This window comes from Notechis scutatus, chromosome Z (genome assembly GCF_049901735.1).
Source record: "Notechis scutatus isolate UNSWTSFEM ecotype Mainland chromosome Z, rNotScu1.2, whole genome shotgun sequence".
Classification (NCBI taxonomy): Eukaryota; Metazoa; Chordata; class Lepidosauria; order Squamata; family Elapidae; genus Notechis; species Notechis scutatus.
In genome coordinates this window covers 48,572,107-48,591,099 of record NC_142025.1, presented here as the reverse complement: position 1 = coordinate 48,591,099, position 18,993 = coordinate 48,572,107, and the positions used below count along the sequence as shown (strand labels likewise).

The following is an 18,993-nucleotide window of genomic DNA, read 5'->3' as shown; positions in this document are numbered from 1 at the left end:
TATTATTTTATTCAGTTAGCTATCCCTCACTAGAAGACTTCAAACGGAGACTGATGGATTAAACAGTTTAGTGGGTATACCTATTGTTCTATTGCTTCTTATTGTAAGAGATCTTAATTTTAAAACTGAAAGCACTGAAAACCTCTGAATAACCAACCAAAAAAAATATATCTTAAATAAATGTTGCTCTAAATTTGCCTTCACTTAAAAATTTTTACGCTATGATGAAATTTTCTAAAACAAAAGAACAAAAAAAAATGTCTGTTTGGTATTTATAGAGATAAATTATTGTTATAGAGATAAAACTATTGTTAAGTATAATTTTCCAATGTCAAACAAAAAAATGCTTTTCATCTAAAAGGTTTTGTTAGGAAGATTTATAAGCCAGGCTTTTTTTAAATCAAAACTCAAAATAAATGAATCATGACTAATGAACAAGATCTCGCCCAGATTTTGGTGAACTCTGAGAAAAAAGGATAATGCAAATGCTTTTCTGGAAAATAAAAATAGGTAGAGCTGAGAGAATAAAGAGAGAACATTTATTTAGTGTTGAAGAGTTGAATTTTTTTCTTTGTTTTTGTACATATGTAGGTGGTTCTCGACTTACAGCCACAACTGACTCCAAAATTTCTGTTGCTAAGTGATACACGTGTTAAGTGAGTTTTGCCCCATTTTACAACTTTTCTTGCTACAGTTGTTAAGTGAATCGTTACAATTGTTAAGTTAGTAGCACAGTAGTTAAGTGATTCTGGCTTCGCCATTGACTTTGCTTCTCAGAAGTTTACAAAAGGTGATCACATGACCTTGGGACATTGCAACCTTCATAAATTGCCAAGTGCCTCAATTTTGATCACATGATCATGGGGATGTTGCACTGGCCGTAAGTGTAAAAAAACCCATCATAAATCACTTTTTTCAGTGGTGTTGTAACTTCTAATGGTCACTAAATGAACTAAGTCTAAAGGCTAAACTAAGTTACTAAACTAATTAAATCCAAAGGGCTATCCATAGAATGCAATGTGTAATGTAATATATGACATTTGTTATAAACATACAGAACAGAATACATTGAATTCCCCCCCCCCCCCATGTAGTCAGTTCTATCCCCCCATGAAAGGGAAGTTGTGTCTATCCAGATAGAAAAGATCCTTCTGTCACTGAATCATGGCATAGACAACTTGAAGATAATGACAGCATTCCCAGAAGGGCTAAGCTTCTGAGTCTTGCTATATTTTTTGTTTCTTACAATAGATCAAGCACAACAAATCTAGTATCCATATAGCGTTTGGGATCTACTTCAAAGTTATTCTGGGAAACGTAAGACAATAGCTGTTCCAGCTTTTTGGTGTGCTTCATAGTATTGATTCTACAATATGATAGGAAAGTATAAGAATGGTGAATGTTGCCTCTTGATGCTGCTCAGAGATCTGTTATGGGCACTGGGGAAAATAAGACCAAGACTAAGTTTCTGAAATCTGATCTTAAAACATCCTTAAAGGGAGAACAGAGGTAGTGGTCAATGATGAATTGTCCTAGCACTTTCAAATGAGAAAATGTCATATGCTGATACCAACTCTGTACATGCTGTACAGTATTTGTCTAGGCCTTTGTTTTAATGTGATGCATCAGTGTTGTGTTACATACTTAGACTTCTTGAAAAGTCCAGTGAATCTATAAATCAAGCCAAAAATGTACAGCTAGTTCTCTATGATCATGAGTTAAAAACACTTTAAAAAAAAAAACAATGCTAATTTCTGATTTCCAGCAATAAATCATAAATCAAGTCATAAATCAAAAACTACCTGTATGGTGAAAGGTAAAATTATATAGTTTGAGATCTGCAACATGAACCTGTCCTACTATGAAAGGCCTAGAAAAGCATCTATGTCTATTTGATGTCTTCCTATCCATCTGTTCTCTTGACTAGGACAGATGTTCTCTCATATAAAAGTGGCACTTAAAAGTACTATACAAAAAGCTGCCCATAAGATCATTAGAATTACCTGTAATTCCCTGGCTTATTTATACATGTTGCTCCATTCTGGCATCCTAAGAATGTTCCTTCATAAATCTGGCATTCATTAACATCAACAGAACAATCTGGTCCCTGAAAAGAGAAGTACAGTTTATTTTCCAAATAAATTGGGGATTAAAAGTGTGCATCAAGCCAATATATGATATAAAATTTCAAAAGGTACAGAGTTTTCCAATCTTGGGAAATTTGATGTGTGAATTTCATTTCCAAGAATTCTCCAGCGAGCAGAATTCTGGCAGTCAAAATCCATATATTTTAAAGCTGTCAAGGTAAAAATGATTGGTATAAAATATCCAACTTTCCCACTGTAATGCTTCCTTTATAAAGAATAAAACAAAACTTGGTTTTGTGGCTGCACCTTCCTTATTCATTTAAGTATAGTGTATTTTCATTTAATTCAAAGCATAGGAATACTGTAAAAAAACAAAAACTCTTTTGAGAATCAGCTCAGATACTTAAAAAAATTTTATAAGCTTTAAAAAATTGATACTAGATATACAAAGATATGTACATTCTACTGAAAAAATATATTATATATAGGGCCATTTGTGTGGTAATTAAGCTGCTGCTGTAATATTAGATGACCAATATATATTCATAATTTTTTAAAAAAGAAAATGCTTGTCTGCACAAATTAAACTGTAATTTTGTACCTGGGGTGATGATTTCTGCTCCCTCCTCCCACTTTTTCCCCTAAACGACCCTCTCTTGTATATTTTTCAATTAAGAATCATCACAACACAAACAAATGTAAGCAACTGAAAATTCTTGGGCTGGCTAGCACATGCATTTTCAATACCTAAGGCTTCCGTCACTAAGTAGCTCCCTTCTAAACCATCCTTGGTATACTTTTCAAAATAATCAGATTTTCAGTTGTCAGGTATTAAATACAAGGGAAGGTTATGGAAGTCAAGAGCAGAATACAAATTTGCACGCCAAAAATCCCACTCCTGGCATCTCTGAGAGAAAGATCTCAAATGGCAAGTGACCAAGAAGACATCGGTCTAAAAATCTGGAGAAAGAATTATGCACTCTAAGTTACAGTATATGACCACTGGTCTGGACCAAGACAAATTATGCTTGAGATCAAGGACAGAATGCAGAAATGGACTAGAAGTGCAACTGAATTTCACAGCCTGGATAATAGATGTTCCTTCTGACTCCACTGCCTAAGGAGGATGAACAATTATGTATTATTGGAGGTATACAATACCTCCAATTTGTAGTTCTCTTAATATCTATGGCAACTGATAATTTCTGCCTAGTCTACCCTATTGACAAATATCTCCTGCACCACATTATTCTGTTGCATGTTCTGTTGCAAAGCTCTCCTTTGACTAGTTTCTGATTTCCTTTTATAAATTAGATTGATTGCACTGGATTGACTCTTGTGTAATGCAAAATGAAAATGCAAAGTGCATTTTATACATTGCAATATTAAGAACCTTACCTGCCAATTGTTGGGACAAAGACAAAAGAAAGCATCTAGTAGGTTTATGCAGGTTCCAGAATTTTGGCAAGGGTTGCTATTACAGGCCTTTTTAAAGAAGGTCTGGAATAAAACATAAAGCAAAAATAAAGTCATTATTTTAGGATTATTACTTCTGGCAATTAATTAACCCTAAAGTACATAAAAGGTATAAATCATGTAACTCACCAGCTCAAGATTATAAAGTCTGTCTTCAATATTCACAATCTGCAGCAGAAAAAAAATGTCATGTGGATTAGCATGAATTTATGGTATTTGTTGTCACAATCATATATTACTCTGTTCTATCCAATTTCATAATTTTAATAAAAAATCTACAAAGTCCCATAGAAAAAAACTTTTAATGCAATTTTCTGTGTTACATTTATGCAATTTTTATGAATATTTTCAGATTTCAGGTAAATTGAATTCTAACTGACTTAGAATCTACTTTGAGAATTTTAGAATTTCAAGAGTTTAAAAAATACATGGGACTTCCGGTTTGTTCCTCATCGGAGTCAGAGTGGAATCCGCAATTGTGCGTGGTTTCACCGGAGCTTACATTGGAGGGTCCCGATCGAGACCAGAACCATCCTGGTGGGGTGGTGAAGAAGGGGGAAATTGCCTGGAGGGTCAAGGGGAGTCGCAACTCCCCTCCCTGACAGGAAAATCCTTCCCGAAGGCAAGCTGCAGCGGTGGTCCTAAAATGGCCACCATGAAGACAAAGAACACTCTTTGTGCTGGAGCAGAGAAGTAGCGAGCAGAGTGTGAATGAGGCAAAGGACATCGCTTTTGAGGTACCCCAGTATTAAAATAAAGGGCTATCTTGGAGGGGAGTGTGTGGAAGCGGCGACCAGAGAAAGAAATTGGATCTTATAAAACTTGGATTGGATTAATTTGGAGGAGAAAATTTAAAGGAAAATACTTTAACACAACAAAGGTTTAGAAATTAAACTGGATAACTATTGAATTGTGGGCACTTAAAGAGCATAATTAAATGCTGAAATTGAGTGTGTTGAAAAGAAAAGAAATAATAGCTAATGATTGAAATTAGCAAACTTAATAAAAGTATTATATTCAATAAAGAAAGTAAAGGTAAAAAGACTCAAGAGCGCCACCTGATGGCATAGGAAAAGTTCAGTACATTTTAAAAAGTATCTGGTCTTCTCAAGAGTTTGGATTTTGGAACTTAAAAGAAAATAAAAGAAACTTTATTATTGTTATAGAACCATCTGAACAAAGACTCAAGAGTATGGATTGTTGAAAATAAATTCAAAAGATATTGGCTGAAATAATATACTGGACTCTGGGATTGAATATATCTATTAAAGAAGAGGATTTTAACTATTAAAGAAGAGTAAAGAAAAGGAAAAAAGGAGAAGATATAATGGAGAAACTATTTGTTGATATAAGATTGGACTTACAAGAGTCAAGATTGGATCTGCAAGATATAAGGGACGTGATAAAAATTAAACTTGAAATGTGCAATTATGTACTACAGAAATTAGAAATGGTGACTTAGCAAGAACAAAATAAACCAGAGGGGGGGGGGAGTTCTATAAAGAAGAAGCCAACATTGAAAGACAAAATGAACAACAATTATTTAAACAGGGGGGGAAAGGAATTAGAATTAAAAATTTGTGGTCTGATGGGATGATAAAAGGGAGAATGGTTCAGAAAATGGATAAGGGGAGAGGGAAAAAGCAGAAAAAGGAAGGACAAAAGAAAAATCAAAGAGGGAGAGAGAAAAGTTTAATAACTGGAATGAGAAATGGAGGGGAATAAGAATGGGAAAAAAGGGAATTAAGAGAGAGGACCAGAAAACGAAAAGAAGAATAGGAAACAAACAAGAATGAAAAGAAAGTACATTATCCAAAGAGTGAGAGATAATGGGTGGGGAAAAAAAGGATAAGGAAGGAGATTCCGCAAGGTAATATGTTGTGATTTATAAGAATATATTGAAAATAGTATTTTGTAATGTATAGATGATTCATAAGGTGTTTGAGAAAATATAATGCAAAATCTAAGAAAAATATATATATTTGTGTTATATACTAGATAGGGAGATTGATATTAGGGTAGAATGAAGGTGGTTAGCTTGAATTATTAACCAGAGGGGACAATTATATTTACAGATAAGGATTGATGAAATGACAAATGTGACAGAAAAAAGTAATATGAGAAATGACAACAGAAATGAGATGAGAATTTTAGATAACATTGTAAAATAAGATATGAGAATGTATTAATATAACATGAATTGGAATTGGATAAGATAAGCTTAATATTTAACAATAATGATGATGCAATATGAAACTAAACAAATATAATGAACAGGTAATTATGGTCATGTTTGTATTGAGATGTGAAACCTGGAACCACACTGCTTGCCAAATGAGAATGTTTTTATTTTAAAAAATAAAATAAAATCAGGGAGAAAATTGAATAATGGAATTACTATGTTTAACTGATATGGTGGTAGGCATTTGGAGAGAGTTTTGAAAGGTTGAAAATAAGCATTGAAGGATTATGAAATAATGTGAAATATATGCGTTGAGAGATATGATTGATATTATTAATTTTGCCTATACTAAAATGTATGATATATTGATGCCACACTATTAATGTATTGTTGTGCATATGCAGATTGAAATAAAAAAATTGGGAAAAAAAGAATTTTAAAAATACACATATTCAACAAAGATTTTTTTTTACTGCATTAATTGTAGGTGTTCATGTTTCAAAATAATTAAATGGATCATTCTCCTCTACTAAAGATGAAGGCTTTCTACAAATCCAGGAGAAGTCTATGCCAAGGGTATCAAACTCAAGGCCTGCATGTGGCCTTCCCGAGCTCTGTTTTCTCTGGTACTGCAGGATGCTGTCACAGTCAAAAACGAAGCCTGGGAGGGGTGCCCCTGACACAAGTGATGTCAAGCTGGCTATGTCCACCCTGGCCACACCCACCCGGCCCCCAAGGTCAAACACAACCCGGATGCAGCCCTCAATGAAATCAAGTTTGACACCCCTGGTCTATGCAATCCTTTTAACACTTCATTACCCTTCAGATTCTATTTCTTCATCTACATGAAGTGTCCTTCTTATTCTTAAAGTAGTACTGGTCCCAACCAACATCCAATTGTCCAATAGTTAAGATATTAATCCATTAACAAGCAATGAATTATTCTCTTTTAAAAATTTACAGTTAATTCAAACAATTCATATTTGGCAGTAGTTAAATATAGATTTTATTCTTTGTAGATCAACTATGGCAAATAAAAATAATATATAAATGGATAGATATCATAGGCTGCTCTTTGTGTGGCATAAAATGTAGGATTCACAAACAGAACATAAAAACTATTTTGCAGGACAACAAATTAAACAATTAATAGTTAAATGGTGGTATTTGTATTTGATGCACAATATATATGATACATAAGAGATATTAAAAAATACCTGGGATTGAAGCTGGATGATTTCACTAGAAAGATTGAGAGGTGTGTTGGTGAGTCTTTTTAGTTCTAGAATTTCATCTTTATTTCTTTGGATCTATAATTAGAAAGAAAAGGAATAACCAATTCTCAATTGCAGCAAACATAATTCTCAGTGATTGAAGAGAACTCTGTCATGTGATGATTCATATGATTGTATATGAATCATCACATATGTGTCAACTTATTTAAATCTGGTTTTCTGAACCTTTGAGCATTATTGAAAAATTATATTTAGATAGTAATAATGTTATTAATAATGTCATGAAGAACAGATCCAAATCATTACCTGACTGAAAACATCAGCAAGGTCTTCTTCATTAAGTTTTATTCTGCCCTGTGATCCAGTTCTGAACTCAATATTCTTGGTAGAGCCAGTGTAGAAGACTAAATTGCCTCCTTCGGATGACATACGAGGCCTGATATGTCAAAGGGAAGAATACATTGTTAAAAAATTTAATGAAGCTACATAATTTGTTCTATTCCTATGACAACTTTTTTCTGTATCTATATGAATTCAAGCAAAATGTCAAGAACGGTACTCACTGTGCCTGATTGATGTTCCTTTTGGGTCTATTTTTTTCATCAGAATCAGATCCATAGTTTTCTCTAAAAATTATCAATAATGTCACCAGGGTCCAAGGAAGAAAGCTTAAACACTTCATCCCTCACTTCCAGCCTTCCTGGACTTGTGCAGTCAGGTAAAGTGAAATCTGTATTATCTTCAAGGATTAACTCTATGTCATGTGTACTTTGCTCTTGAAAATGTCTTTGCATATTCATAGAGGTGCTTATTCAGCATTCTTTCTTCTCCTTCTTGATTAGGAATGCTAGAGGTAATTTATTGTTATAAAGGAATAGTTGTCTAGAAATTTCTAGATCACATTTGCAATTAACCTTTAAAAATAAATCAACAGTTTTACAAGACTACTTTTGGAATACTGGTTATTTTCTAATGGTGTGATGTACATGCACATCATTATATTGTCTCTTGAGAATTACAGCTTAGTTTTATCTAATTTGTACCTGCCTCATGTTTCTGCTATTCACTGGAAATTCATTTAGGTTCATCACCATGAGGACAAATTCCTGATTAAAAAGAGGAGGTTTTAGATGTAAATATAATGGGACAATAATCATAATATTTATAAGAAAACAAAATGATAGACAGAATATTTACAATTTATTAATCATTTTAAATCAATATCTATGAAAGATTGTCTTTAGCAAACACAGCTCAAAAGGAGGCAGAAATTTGAATAAAACCAAGGTATTATTAGATTTCAAATTAACCCTTTGAGGTAGTTTAGACAAGCACATCCAGGTACTCACTCTATTTTTATTGATGGGTTACATTAATGGAATTTTACAGGACTGAAAGTATTTCTCCCGTTCTTTTGCTCTGTGGAAAACCAGGAAAGAAAACGTTTCTCACATCCTCTCTCCTTCTGTGGGCTGATATATCTTTTGCATGGTTTTCCTCATGTAGCTCTCCCTCATGTCTCCCAAATACATTTTTCATTACAATTCAACAACTGTAAAAATATTGTAAGAGACAGCAAAAGTGTTTCCTGATCATTTCTAAAACTGATGACAGAAAGCATTTACCCTTATTCTGATTTAGCTTTGTAACATTTATCTCTAATCAGACCCAGTGATTATAACGTATCATGAAGTCATAATATCCAATATGTATTTCCTAACTAAATCATTTATCATGAAACAAAATCCTGAGGGCTTAAATGGAAAAATAAATTATATCATAGAAACAGGGTAGAGGGACTGCAAGGGGCTTCGGAAGAGCACAAATACGAGTTGAAACAGATAGAAGCTTCCCTTCTTACTTGTGCCAAAATGTTTGGTTGGCAAACACTAGTACAACTCTAAATTTGCAGGGAGAAAGAGCCAAGGCCAAAGGAGGGAGGCTACCACATTTAGGGAAGCCTAATTATATGATAGACAATGAGATGTTAGTAGGAAGAAAATTGAAAAAGAAAAGGATCTTTGGAGTGGAAAACTGTGTGTCGATATGCATGTAGATCAAACATATCTAAGAATGTTTTCCAAGTTTTTTTTTAAAAGAACTTCTACTGTTAAACTTTTCAGTTTTTAATCATTCTCATTCCTTTTAATCTTTGCAGAAGCAAATTATTATAGTATGCCAATGAATAAAGGTGATTTAACAATAGATTTTGCTCCATTAAACTTTAGCCTTTATTCACAATTTCAGAAACAATTTCTGACATCTTTAGAAGATGGCCTAGGCACAAGTAAGAGAGGCTTGACGGCTGTGTTATCATTGGCAAAGTATCAGAAGAAGAGTGCGGGTTAGTCTACACCAATGTTTCTCAACCCTGACCACCTGAAAATGGATGGGCTGCTAATTGAGGAATTCTAGAGGAGAATTCCACATATCTTCATGTTGCCAGGATTGAGAAACACCCTTAATCAATAATATTGCAACTAAAAATATGGAATTGAATAAAAAAAATCAACATATCAACATTGCACATATTGTCATTAAATAATGGTTTTTGTGGTACAATAAAACAAGAACATATTACAAGTCAGGTCATTGATATCTGATTTTGTACAGTGGAACTGTCAGCAATTTTTCAGGCTTCATTTATACCAGAGATTGCTTCAATCTTATCTAGACATACTCAAGATAAAGCATGAGATATTCTGTGTGGAAGATTATCTAGCTACTGCCCTTCCCCTAATTTCACAATAGTCTACAGTTTATATTAACAAGATTTTTAATGGTACTAATACATATATTGTATTGTATAATACAATAATGTATTATAGCTCAGTGATGAAATACCTCTAAAAAATTAAATTGATGGCACTTCCAACTAAAAGGTACATGGGACATTATTGTTAATCTAATATATTTATAAGTTAAACAAATAATCTGATGAAATAGAATAGTGAAACGTTCATATTGTGAACATGTTTTCTGGGAAAGATGTGAAATGTAACACAACAGATTGAGAAAGCTGAAGTAGACTATTAGGCAAGCTTGGTTTCAAATCTGCTCTTTGAATGCAGGTTCTAGGTTAGCATATCTCATTTTCGTGTAGGTGTGTAAGGAAATAGGAAGAAGACATAGATAGAACATATAAATAAGAACTGAGTCAGAGTATATACTAGGGAGAGGAGCCTTTGAATCCAAAGTTGATAGCTTGTTTGTTTTAATCTGGTTTGTCTGCTTTTAAAAGTTCAGTTAAACTTCTATCTGAGAAAGCAAACATCATCTTTCTACCCCACCACTTTTCCCCACTAACAAAACAAATCAGTTTTTCTACAGTTCTACAAGTTTTGCAACTTTTATTTATAACAATATTTTAGAAATTTGAGCAACTAAAATAAAAAGGAACAGACTATTTGATTTTCTTAGTAATAGCTTGAATCTCAGTATTCTATGAGATGCATAGATTAAAAATGCTAACCAATAAAAATTAAAAGATGGCAGATGTATAAGCAATAGAACTTCATCGGGAGCATTTTCTCTTGTATTCTTCCTCATTCTAGGTTCTAAAAATAGTTTTTAAAATATTTTAAAATGTTTATCTTACTGGTGGTATGTTAAATGATACCATACTAAAGATATACTTTAAAAAGTATTAATGTTATTGTGCCTTATCAGCTATTTTGATATTCTGTTGAGTACTATGTGTTCTGTCTCACCTTTCTTCTTCCCAAAAGATGAAAGAGTACAAACTCACACAAACACAGGCAGGCAAGCTGGCTCGGACTTCACAGAGTTAATTATTTGGAACTGATAACGTCCTTGGCATTCCAACACGCTCTGCCTGCCAAGTCCGAACTGATAACAAGTAAAAAGCTACTTACAGACAATTACAAGGCAGACCACAAAAATCATTCACAAAGAAAATCTGAAGTAAGATTAAACTTTGTCCCATACAAAGTTCCAGCCGACAACACACCCTGTGTGTTATCCCCTGTGGGGTGTGGCTCAGTGACTCAGCTCACTCTCTGACCCTCCCACGCTTCCTACGTTGCTGCTCACGTTTCTCCCTACAATGCTGCCTAGGATCGAGCCAACATTCTTCCTCTTGACTCCCTGTCAGGGGCTGCTCCAATATGCCTTCCTTCTGATTAATCTCAGGCTGTTCCTCTCGGCTGTCTGATGAAACCTGAGGCATTATCAGGGAGGAAGGCATTACCAGAGAGGAAGGTCCTGGGGAGGAAGGCATTCCCAGGTCCTCTTCCTCATCTTCCAAGTCCTCTTCCTCTAACAGCACAGGCTCGGGAATTGGAGCTACAACACTATGTTTAAATTAGAGTTTAAAATGAAACACAGAGAGAAAATGAGTTAACACAAAGACAATCTGGATTCATGGGTCTGGATTTTTCTCTGAGACTTCACCACATGAATTTTCCGAATTCCTCACAGTTTCTGGAGGACGTTGAGCCACAATACTGTAATTTATTAAGGCTTTTTTAATCTTATAGGAGTATAGTTAAGACAAATGAATTTTCAGATTACTCAATAAATCCCTAGTATCTTTAACATTGCATCAATTTAGTCTGAATTAAATCTATTTTAAGACACATAATTATAGGAATCTTTTTTTTAGTGTGCAAATAGAAACTTGTGACAATTTTCAAGCATATTTACTGAATACCTCTGTATATTGTATTTACCTTCAGCAGTAATATGTTCAATATAGATAGTTATAGTTGGATTTATTCAAGAATATGGGCTAAAAACGGTGATACAGTAAACCTGGGGCATTCTGTGTCTTTGAAATATTACAGATAAAATCAATTTTCAAATCACAGCCTTCTCTTCAGGCAAAAGAACATATTCCTCCCATTTCTTCACCAGAGTATTTTCCAATTGAGGGTATATGTGTATAATCAGATCTTCAGAGGGATGGTATATTATTACTTCCCAAGGACAGAAGCTATCACATTGACAAGAGTTTAATTATATACACTTCTATAACTCTATACCAGATGTTTTGAAGAACAAGTATGTTTTCAAGCACGTACTGTATGCTGACAGCCCTATCAACAGAATTCCAAGTGTTATTATAGTATTTGATGTTCTCTATAAACCTTAAAAAATTTTCCTTTTCTGAAAAGCAATTACATTATGACTATTCAGAAACCAGACCTCTTGAATATTCATATAGTACCAAATAAGGTGCAAGACAGATGGCGTCAGCAGTAGCGCAGCATGAGGAGCTCCAGCGGGCACGGGCAGCGCCAGGCAACAAGCCCTCAAATCCCTGCGGGTCTAGCTGGCGAGGTGGAAAGCCTAATGCCCTAGACTTGCCAGCAAGCCAGAAAAGAGCTCCATTCCTCAGTAAACGCTCAATTCAAAAGTGCTCGGAGATTTCCGATTCCTCCCATCATTGACCAGCACTCCAGAAAAGAGCTCATTCCTCGGTAAGCGCTAAATTCAAAAGCGCTCTATTCAAAAGCGCTAAACGATCTGCGACTTGACCCATTCTTACTAGAAGGTAAGGCAATGAGACAATGAGATTCATCCCATCCTTGCAGGGCGGTGAGCACCGGGAGCTGTGAGTCGGTCTTCAGACATTTCCAGCCAGGATTTGAAGCAGACTGCTTTCCTCCCTGCCGCCCCTCCTTCCCTCTTGCCTCTTCACCAAATTGCTAATCTGGACTCCTTCTTTAAAAGGACAGTAACGTAGTTTTGTTATAACTGAACTCCTGTGAAGATTGGAAGCAATTTTATTTCCTGTGATAGAAGCAGAAGTATATTGAAGCCAGCAGCGAATGCTCAATACAAATCTGAGTCTACATAGTAAAAATATAAACTGTTTGAATTGCCAGTGCAAGACTATCTACGTGCCTCTTTCTCTTAAAGCAACAAACTTTGAAAGTGTATTTAATTAACTAGGAGGGGGCCTGAAATCCCATTCATCAAGGGAAAACAAAAAGTTTCCTGTTGCCTCCCTGTGAATTGTTCTGTTTATCTCTGCTGAAGAAGGGGCCAGAGATCCCCCCCCCTTCAGCATCTTTGCATCTTTACTATCTCAAAAACTCAATCTACAAAACAAGAAAGAGTGTAAACCCTTGCTCACTGATTGTTTTCAAGAGGAAAGAGTGTTTGACACAAAGAAACTGCTGTTTCTCCAGCCCAGGAAAAGAGGCCTCCTGCCAGTTTATTAGGGGTTATAAACCTATTCTCAGATATCAGCAACAGCTAAGCAAAGCAAACTTACTGACTCTCAATAATACTTCATTACTTTCAGTATCTCAAAACTTATAACTTTCTATCTCAAGACCTATATCAAAGATTAGATAATGATATCTCCAAATCAATTTCTTTAAAATAATTAATTTTTATCAAATGATTAATTGATTTATTGTTTTATTGATTAGTATGATCGAGTGTTTAGTGCATATAGTGTAATTACTGGATATCTGATTAGTAAAATCAGTGATTTAGTGAATGTAATTGACCAGTGTGTTTAGTAATTACTGTAATAAATTAGGCTGTTTGTTGCTTAGCAAATTATTTGATTAGAGTGATTTGAATAACCAATTGATTGATTGATTGGTTTTTAGTAATAAGTAACCTTACTTTTGATTTGTTCTCTAACATATCAATTTACATTTATTAATTGCCAACATTCATTAAGTAACTGTCTACCTATCACATTACCATGTTTCTCACATAATAAGGCCGGGCCTTATTTTTTTTGACCCCCGAAAAAATGGCTAGGCCGTCTTTTCGGGGGTGACTTAATTCCCCCCCCCCATGCATCCTCGGGTGGGCGGGCGGCGACAGCTTCGGAAGACCTTCCGCCACCGTTGGTTTCCCTTCTCCCTTGCTGCCGCGGTGTTAGAGCAACGCCGCGGCCTTTGGTGCAGCCACGTGCGGCCAGTCAGGGCTCCTCCCTGCAACCGGAGCCCTGAGGAGACTATTTCAGCTTCAGGCGCTCCTGTCGCCGCCTTCCCGCCGAAGCCGAGCAAAGCGAATTATTTTAAACCTCCGCTCATCCCACCAGGCGCGCCGAGGAGCCGTGCTGGCTGGGCAGAGCCGGGAAAGCGAGCCGCGGTGTTTCCTGGCTCTGCCCAGCCCGCACGGCTCCGGCGTGGCCCTGGTAAGATGAGCAGAGGTTTTAAAATAATTCGCTTTACCTCAAGGCAAAAAAGGCGGCGACAGGAGCGCCTGAAGCAAGTATACCAACAACAAAAGGCAAATCCTCAAGGTGGGCTGGAGGAGGTGGCTGCGTGCCCCCGGGCTGCTTCAATGCAAGGTCCTGACCTTGCCCAATTGCAGCATCCTGCCGTTGCCGCTGCGTCCTTTTCGCGCCGCCTCCCTCTCCGACTACTGAAACTCGCGTGCTTCGCCAAATGCTCCGAGCAAGGCGAGCTCTTTCATACACACACACACACACAGAGAGAGAGAGACGCCGGCGTGCTCCGAGAGGCTGGCTCTTTTCTCTAGCCGAGGCTGACGTCTGACTGAATCTCTATCCCGCCCCTTTATCCTCACGGCCAGGTCGGCAGCGACGCTCTCTGGTGTGGCCACCTCAGCTTGCCAGCCTTGCCCCGCTATGAGACGATACTATGACAGCCGCCGCTGCCGCGCTCCCTTCTCTTTCCTCGCCTCTCCTCCCTTTGCCGGCAGAAGCGTGCGCGCCTGCTGCTACCGCCGCCGCTCCTGAGGCCGGCTGGGGCGGGCAGGCAGGAAAGCAAGCAAGGCGGCTGCGCTGTCTTCTTTTTCCCTCAGCGAAGCGCTGCCGCTTGCCGTCGCCGCCGCCACCTGCGATGGGCGAGGAGGAGGAGGCGGAGGCGCCCGAAATGTTCCAATTCGCTTGTCCGAGCAAAGCGCGAGCACTGAGTCTCCCGATATGAAGTGCCCCACCAACGCAGGCAGCACCATATCCAGGCATGCAACAAAGTACTTCCTAACGGCAAGCCCCCCCGCCATTTCCCCCCCCCATTTTGCATGTTTAAAAAAGGGCCTTAATTTGGGGGGAGGGGCTTAATTTGATTTTATGCCAATAAATCATGCTGGGGCTTCCTATTGGTGGAGGCCGTATTGTTGGAGAAACACGGTAACTAGCTATTGTAATTGTTTAGTGTACTATTGCCATTGACCATGCCAGCCAAAAACTCTAAACCAAAAGAAAAATATCTCTACCAATGACCTCCCGGACTCCTGCACATGTTTTATGTGTCTTGAAACCATCAATAAAAGCGAAATTTAGATCAAATGCCACCTATGCGACAATCTAGCCCACCCTGCCTGCTTAAACGCAAACAAAAGCCTAGCTGATATGGTTAAAAATTCAGATACATTCTTTTATCTATGTCCATCATGTTCTCCTAAGCTAAAAAAACTGATTGCCCTACTTGACAGAGTTGAAGGCATAGAATCACTCATTCACTTAATAGAAGAACGTTTAGCAACACGTTTTGAAATAACTATACAAGCAAGCCTAATATCTCTTGAAAAAAAAATACAACACAGATAAGTGAGTACCTATCAGCTCAGAATCAAATCCCACAACAACCACAACCACTACCTCAACTACAATCACAACTACAACCAAAAATAACCACCAAACCACAGCCACAAACAATTACTATCCCTTCAAATAATTCCACAAATAATATCTCCTTACTCATCAGAGACACCATGGAACATGAACAGAAACGTCCAAATGCCATCTTATTTGGTCTCGAAGACACCAACGAATCAGACAACATCACCAAAGTTCACGATATCATAAGCAACTCAATTACAACAAACATCTCTCTTGAAGATATCATTGAAATAACCAGAGATGGCCCTGGGTACAAATACAATGATGGCTCTATGGCCCCAAGATTTTGTAGAGTTGTATGCAAAAATGAGTCCAGCAAACACATATTCATTCATACAATAAACACCATTGCAAAAACCAATCCCAACCACAAAAAACTTCGCTCAAGACCAGACTTATCCATACTGCAAAGAATCCGCTCTCATGAACTCCGCGAAGAACTCAAAAACCATCTAGACAATGGACAAAAGGATCTATACATAGACTACCGAGCTGATTGCATCAAAAGAAAGTCACACAACCCACAACTCCTCATCCAACCCCACCCCATCCAATCCAACATCACTCAAAACTAGGCACCCACACCCCTAACTACCTCTATTCCAACCACAACTGGCCTTAAATGCAAGCTACTCAATGCAAGAAGCCTTGTAAATAAAATACCTGAATTTCTCCTCTTACTAAATACGGCTAAATTCGACATTATATTTGTCTGTGAAACATGGCTCAATGCATCTCTCCGTGACTCCATTACCACAGTAAGAGACTATCATGTTTACCGATCAGATCATGAAATCTGTAGAAGAGGTGGTGTTGCTATCTTCTATAAAAAGTCCCTACATCTAAAAAACATCCCAGGAGTTTGCTATTCCTGAGACCATCATCTGTGAATTGTCCTTAAATATCACATTTCGGTTCTTACTATGTTACAGAGCCCCTGATTATGACATCGAACATACAAACAAGCTAAATACACAACTAACATGGACAGCATCCTGCCCACATGCTTTTATCTTTCTTGGTGACTTCAATCTACCTCACATTAACTGGACCCTTAACGAATGTACAACTGAACCCACACATGCAACCTTCTACAATGCAGTAACAAATCTGGGACTAGAACAACTAGTAACCAACAACACTAGACTTAACAACTGCCTCGATCTCATATTCTGCAATAGTTTGAATTCAATTTACGGAATACAAATTAAAGAACCCTTTTCCAACAGTGACCACAACATGATTGACTTTTGTCTCAACATATGTCCACACAAAAATCATCACAACGATGGAATCCCCAATTATAACTTCAAAAAAGCCAACTATGATCTTATAAACAACAATCTCTCATCCTTTGATTGGCAATTTCTATTCACTGGATGCAATACTGTAGAAGACCATTACAACGTATTTTTATTTGAAGTCAAAAGAGTCATCAAACTATATGTACCATTAACAACTCCCAAAACCAAAAAAACCAATTACACAAAACAATAAGGAAGCTTCAATCCAAAAAGAAATCACTTTGGCAGAAAAACAAATCCGGTCACGTTGCCAACTTCAAAAGCCGATACAAAAATTTATGCCACCAGATAAAAACAAGAAGAAAACCTTCTATGCACCAATTCCACCCGCGCTTTCTACAATTTTGTAAACAACAAACTAAAAGATTCAAGGTCCATCCCATCCCTGAAAGGACTAATGGTAAAGACTGCAACGACGACACTATTAAAGCCAACCTCTTTAACACATTCCTTGGCTCAGTATTTGTAAACAGCAATGGATCATGCCCCGTATTTCCTAGTTGAACCACAGACAACTACAATGATCTAATACATATCAATTTTACAGAAGACAATGTTGAAAAAGCACTACGCAATCTAAAACCATCTCTATCTATTGGACCGGACGGAATATGTGCCTACTTCTTAAAAAAGCTATCCACTGCCATAGCCGAACCTCTAAGCATAATCTTTGAAAAATCTTTCAGGACCAGCTCCTTGCCAATACTATGGTCACAAGTCACGGTCATCTCCATCTTCAAAAAGGGAGACCCCAGCCTAGTTGAAAATTACAGACCAATCTCTTTATGCTGGGTCACCTGTAAAGTCATGGAATCAATTATTAACCAATCCATCATCTTCCACTTAGAAACAAACAACCTACTCTCTGATAATACAATTTGGTTTCAGGAAAAAACTATCATGTAATCTGCAACTCTTACGCTGCAAAAACAGATGGACTACACAATTCGATCAGGGCAAAGCAATAGACACAATCTGCATAGACTTCTGTAAAGGCTTTGATTCAGTGGTACACGACAAACTACTCCTAAAACTAAAATCTTACGGTATCTCTGGATACCTGCATAACTGGATAGAAGCATTCCTGTCAAACAGACAACAAATGGTCAAAATTGGGAGCGTCCTATCAAATTCTGTACCTGTCAACGGTGGTGTCCCCCAAGGCAGTGTTCTAGGACCAACTCTTTTCATACTCCACATAAATGACCTCTGTGATCATATCAAGAGCAACTGCGTTCTCTTCGCTGATGATGTAAAGCTATTCAACACCACAGACAATACTATTACCCTTCAAAAAGAATGGTCAAGCAAATGCCAACTTCAAATCTCAACAAATAAATGCTCTGTCCTACATATTGGCAAAAATAATCAGAAAATAAAATACAGGCTGAATAGTCAAGACCTTGTTGATGATCCAAACTCTTTCAAGGATCTTGGAGTACTCATCTCTAATGGCCTAAGTGCTAGAGGCCACTGTAACTACATAGCCAAAAAAGTGTTAAGAGTTGTTAACCTAATCTTACGTAGCTTTGTCTCTGGTAATATTACACTAATAACTAGAGCATACAAAACATTTGCTAGACCAATACTCGAATACAGCTCATCAGTCTGGAACCCACATTACGTATATGATATTAACACAGTTGAGAAAGTCCAGAAATATTTCACAAGAAGAGTTCTCCACTCCTCTACTCGTTACAGAATACTTTATGCCACCAGACTCGAAATTCTAGACCTAGAAAACCTAGAACTAGGCTGCCTTTGGTCCGATCTAAGTATAGTATATAAAATGATACATTGCAATGTCCTACCTGTCAATGAATACTTCAGCTTCAACCATAACAACACAAGAGCAAACAATAGATACAAACTCAAGGTTAATTGCGCCAAACTTGATTGCAGGAAATACGACTTCAGCAACAGAGTGGTCAATGTTTGGAATACTCTACTTGACTCTGTGGTTTCTTCCCCAAACTCCAAAAACTTTAACCTTAGACTGTCTACTATTGACCTCACCCCTTTCCTAAGAGGTCAGTAGGGGGCGTGCATAAGCACACCAACGTGCCTACCGTCCCTGTCCTATTGTTTCTTTTTTTTTTTCTTATATGTATCCATTTATTCATAACTATAT

At 37.1% G+C, this 18,993-nt stretch overlaps 1 protein-coding gene across 2 annotated transcripts in view; it reads right to left on the bottom strand.

Moving 5' to 3' along the window:
* Positions 1-18,993, bottom strand: part of CUBN (cubilin) — a 90,914-nt gene that overhangs the window by 70,898 nt on the left and 1,023 nt on the right. The window contains exons 2-7 of one of the 2 annotated variants that reach the window (XM_087945300.1): positions 7,544-8,086; positions 7,287-7,416; positions 6,963-7,055; positions 3,693-3,731; positions 3,486-3,587; positions 2,004-2,107 (exon numbers count right to left, since the gene is read on the bottom strand). In XM_087945300.1, coding sequence (XP_087801426.1) covers positions 2,004-2,107; positions 3,486-3,587; positions 3,693-3,731; positions 6,963-7,055; positions 7,287-7,416; positions 7,544-7,662 — 587 coding nt within the window. In that variant the 5' untranslated portion in view covers positions 7,663-8,086. The remainder of the gene's footprint in view (positions 1-2,003; positions 2,108-3,485; positions 3,588-3,692; positions 3,732-6,962; positions 7,056-7,286; positions 7,417-7,543; positions 8,087-18,993) is intronic. The other variant, XM_087945301.1, reaches the window with a different exon arrangement.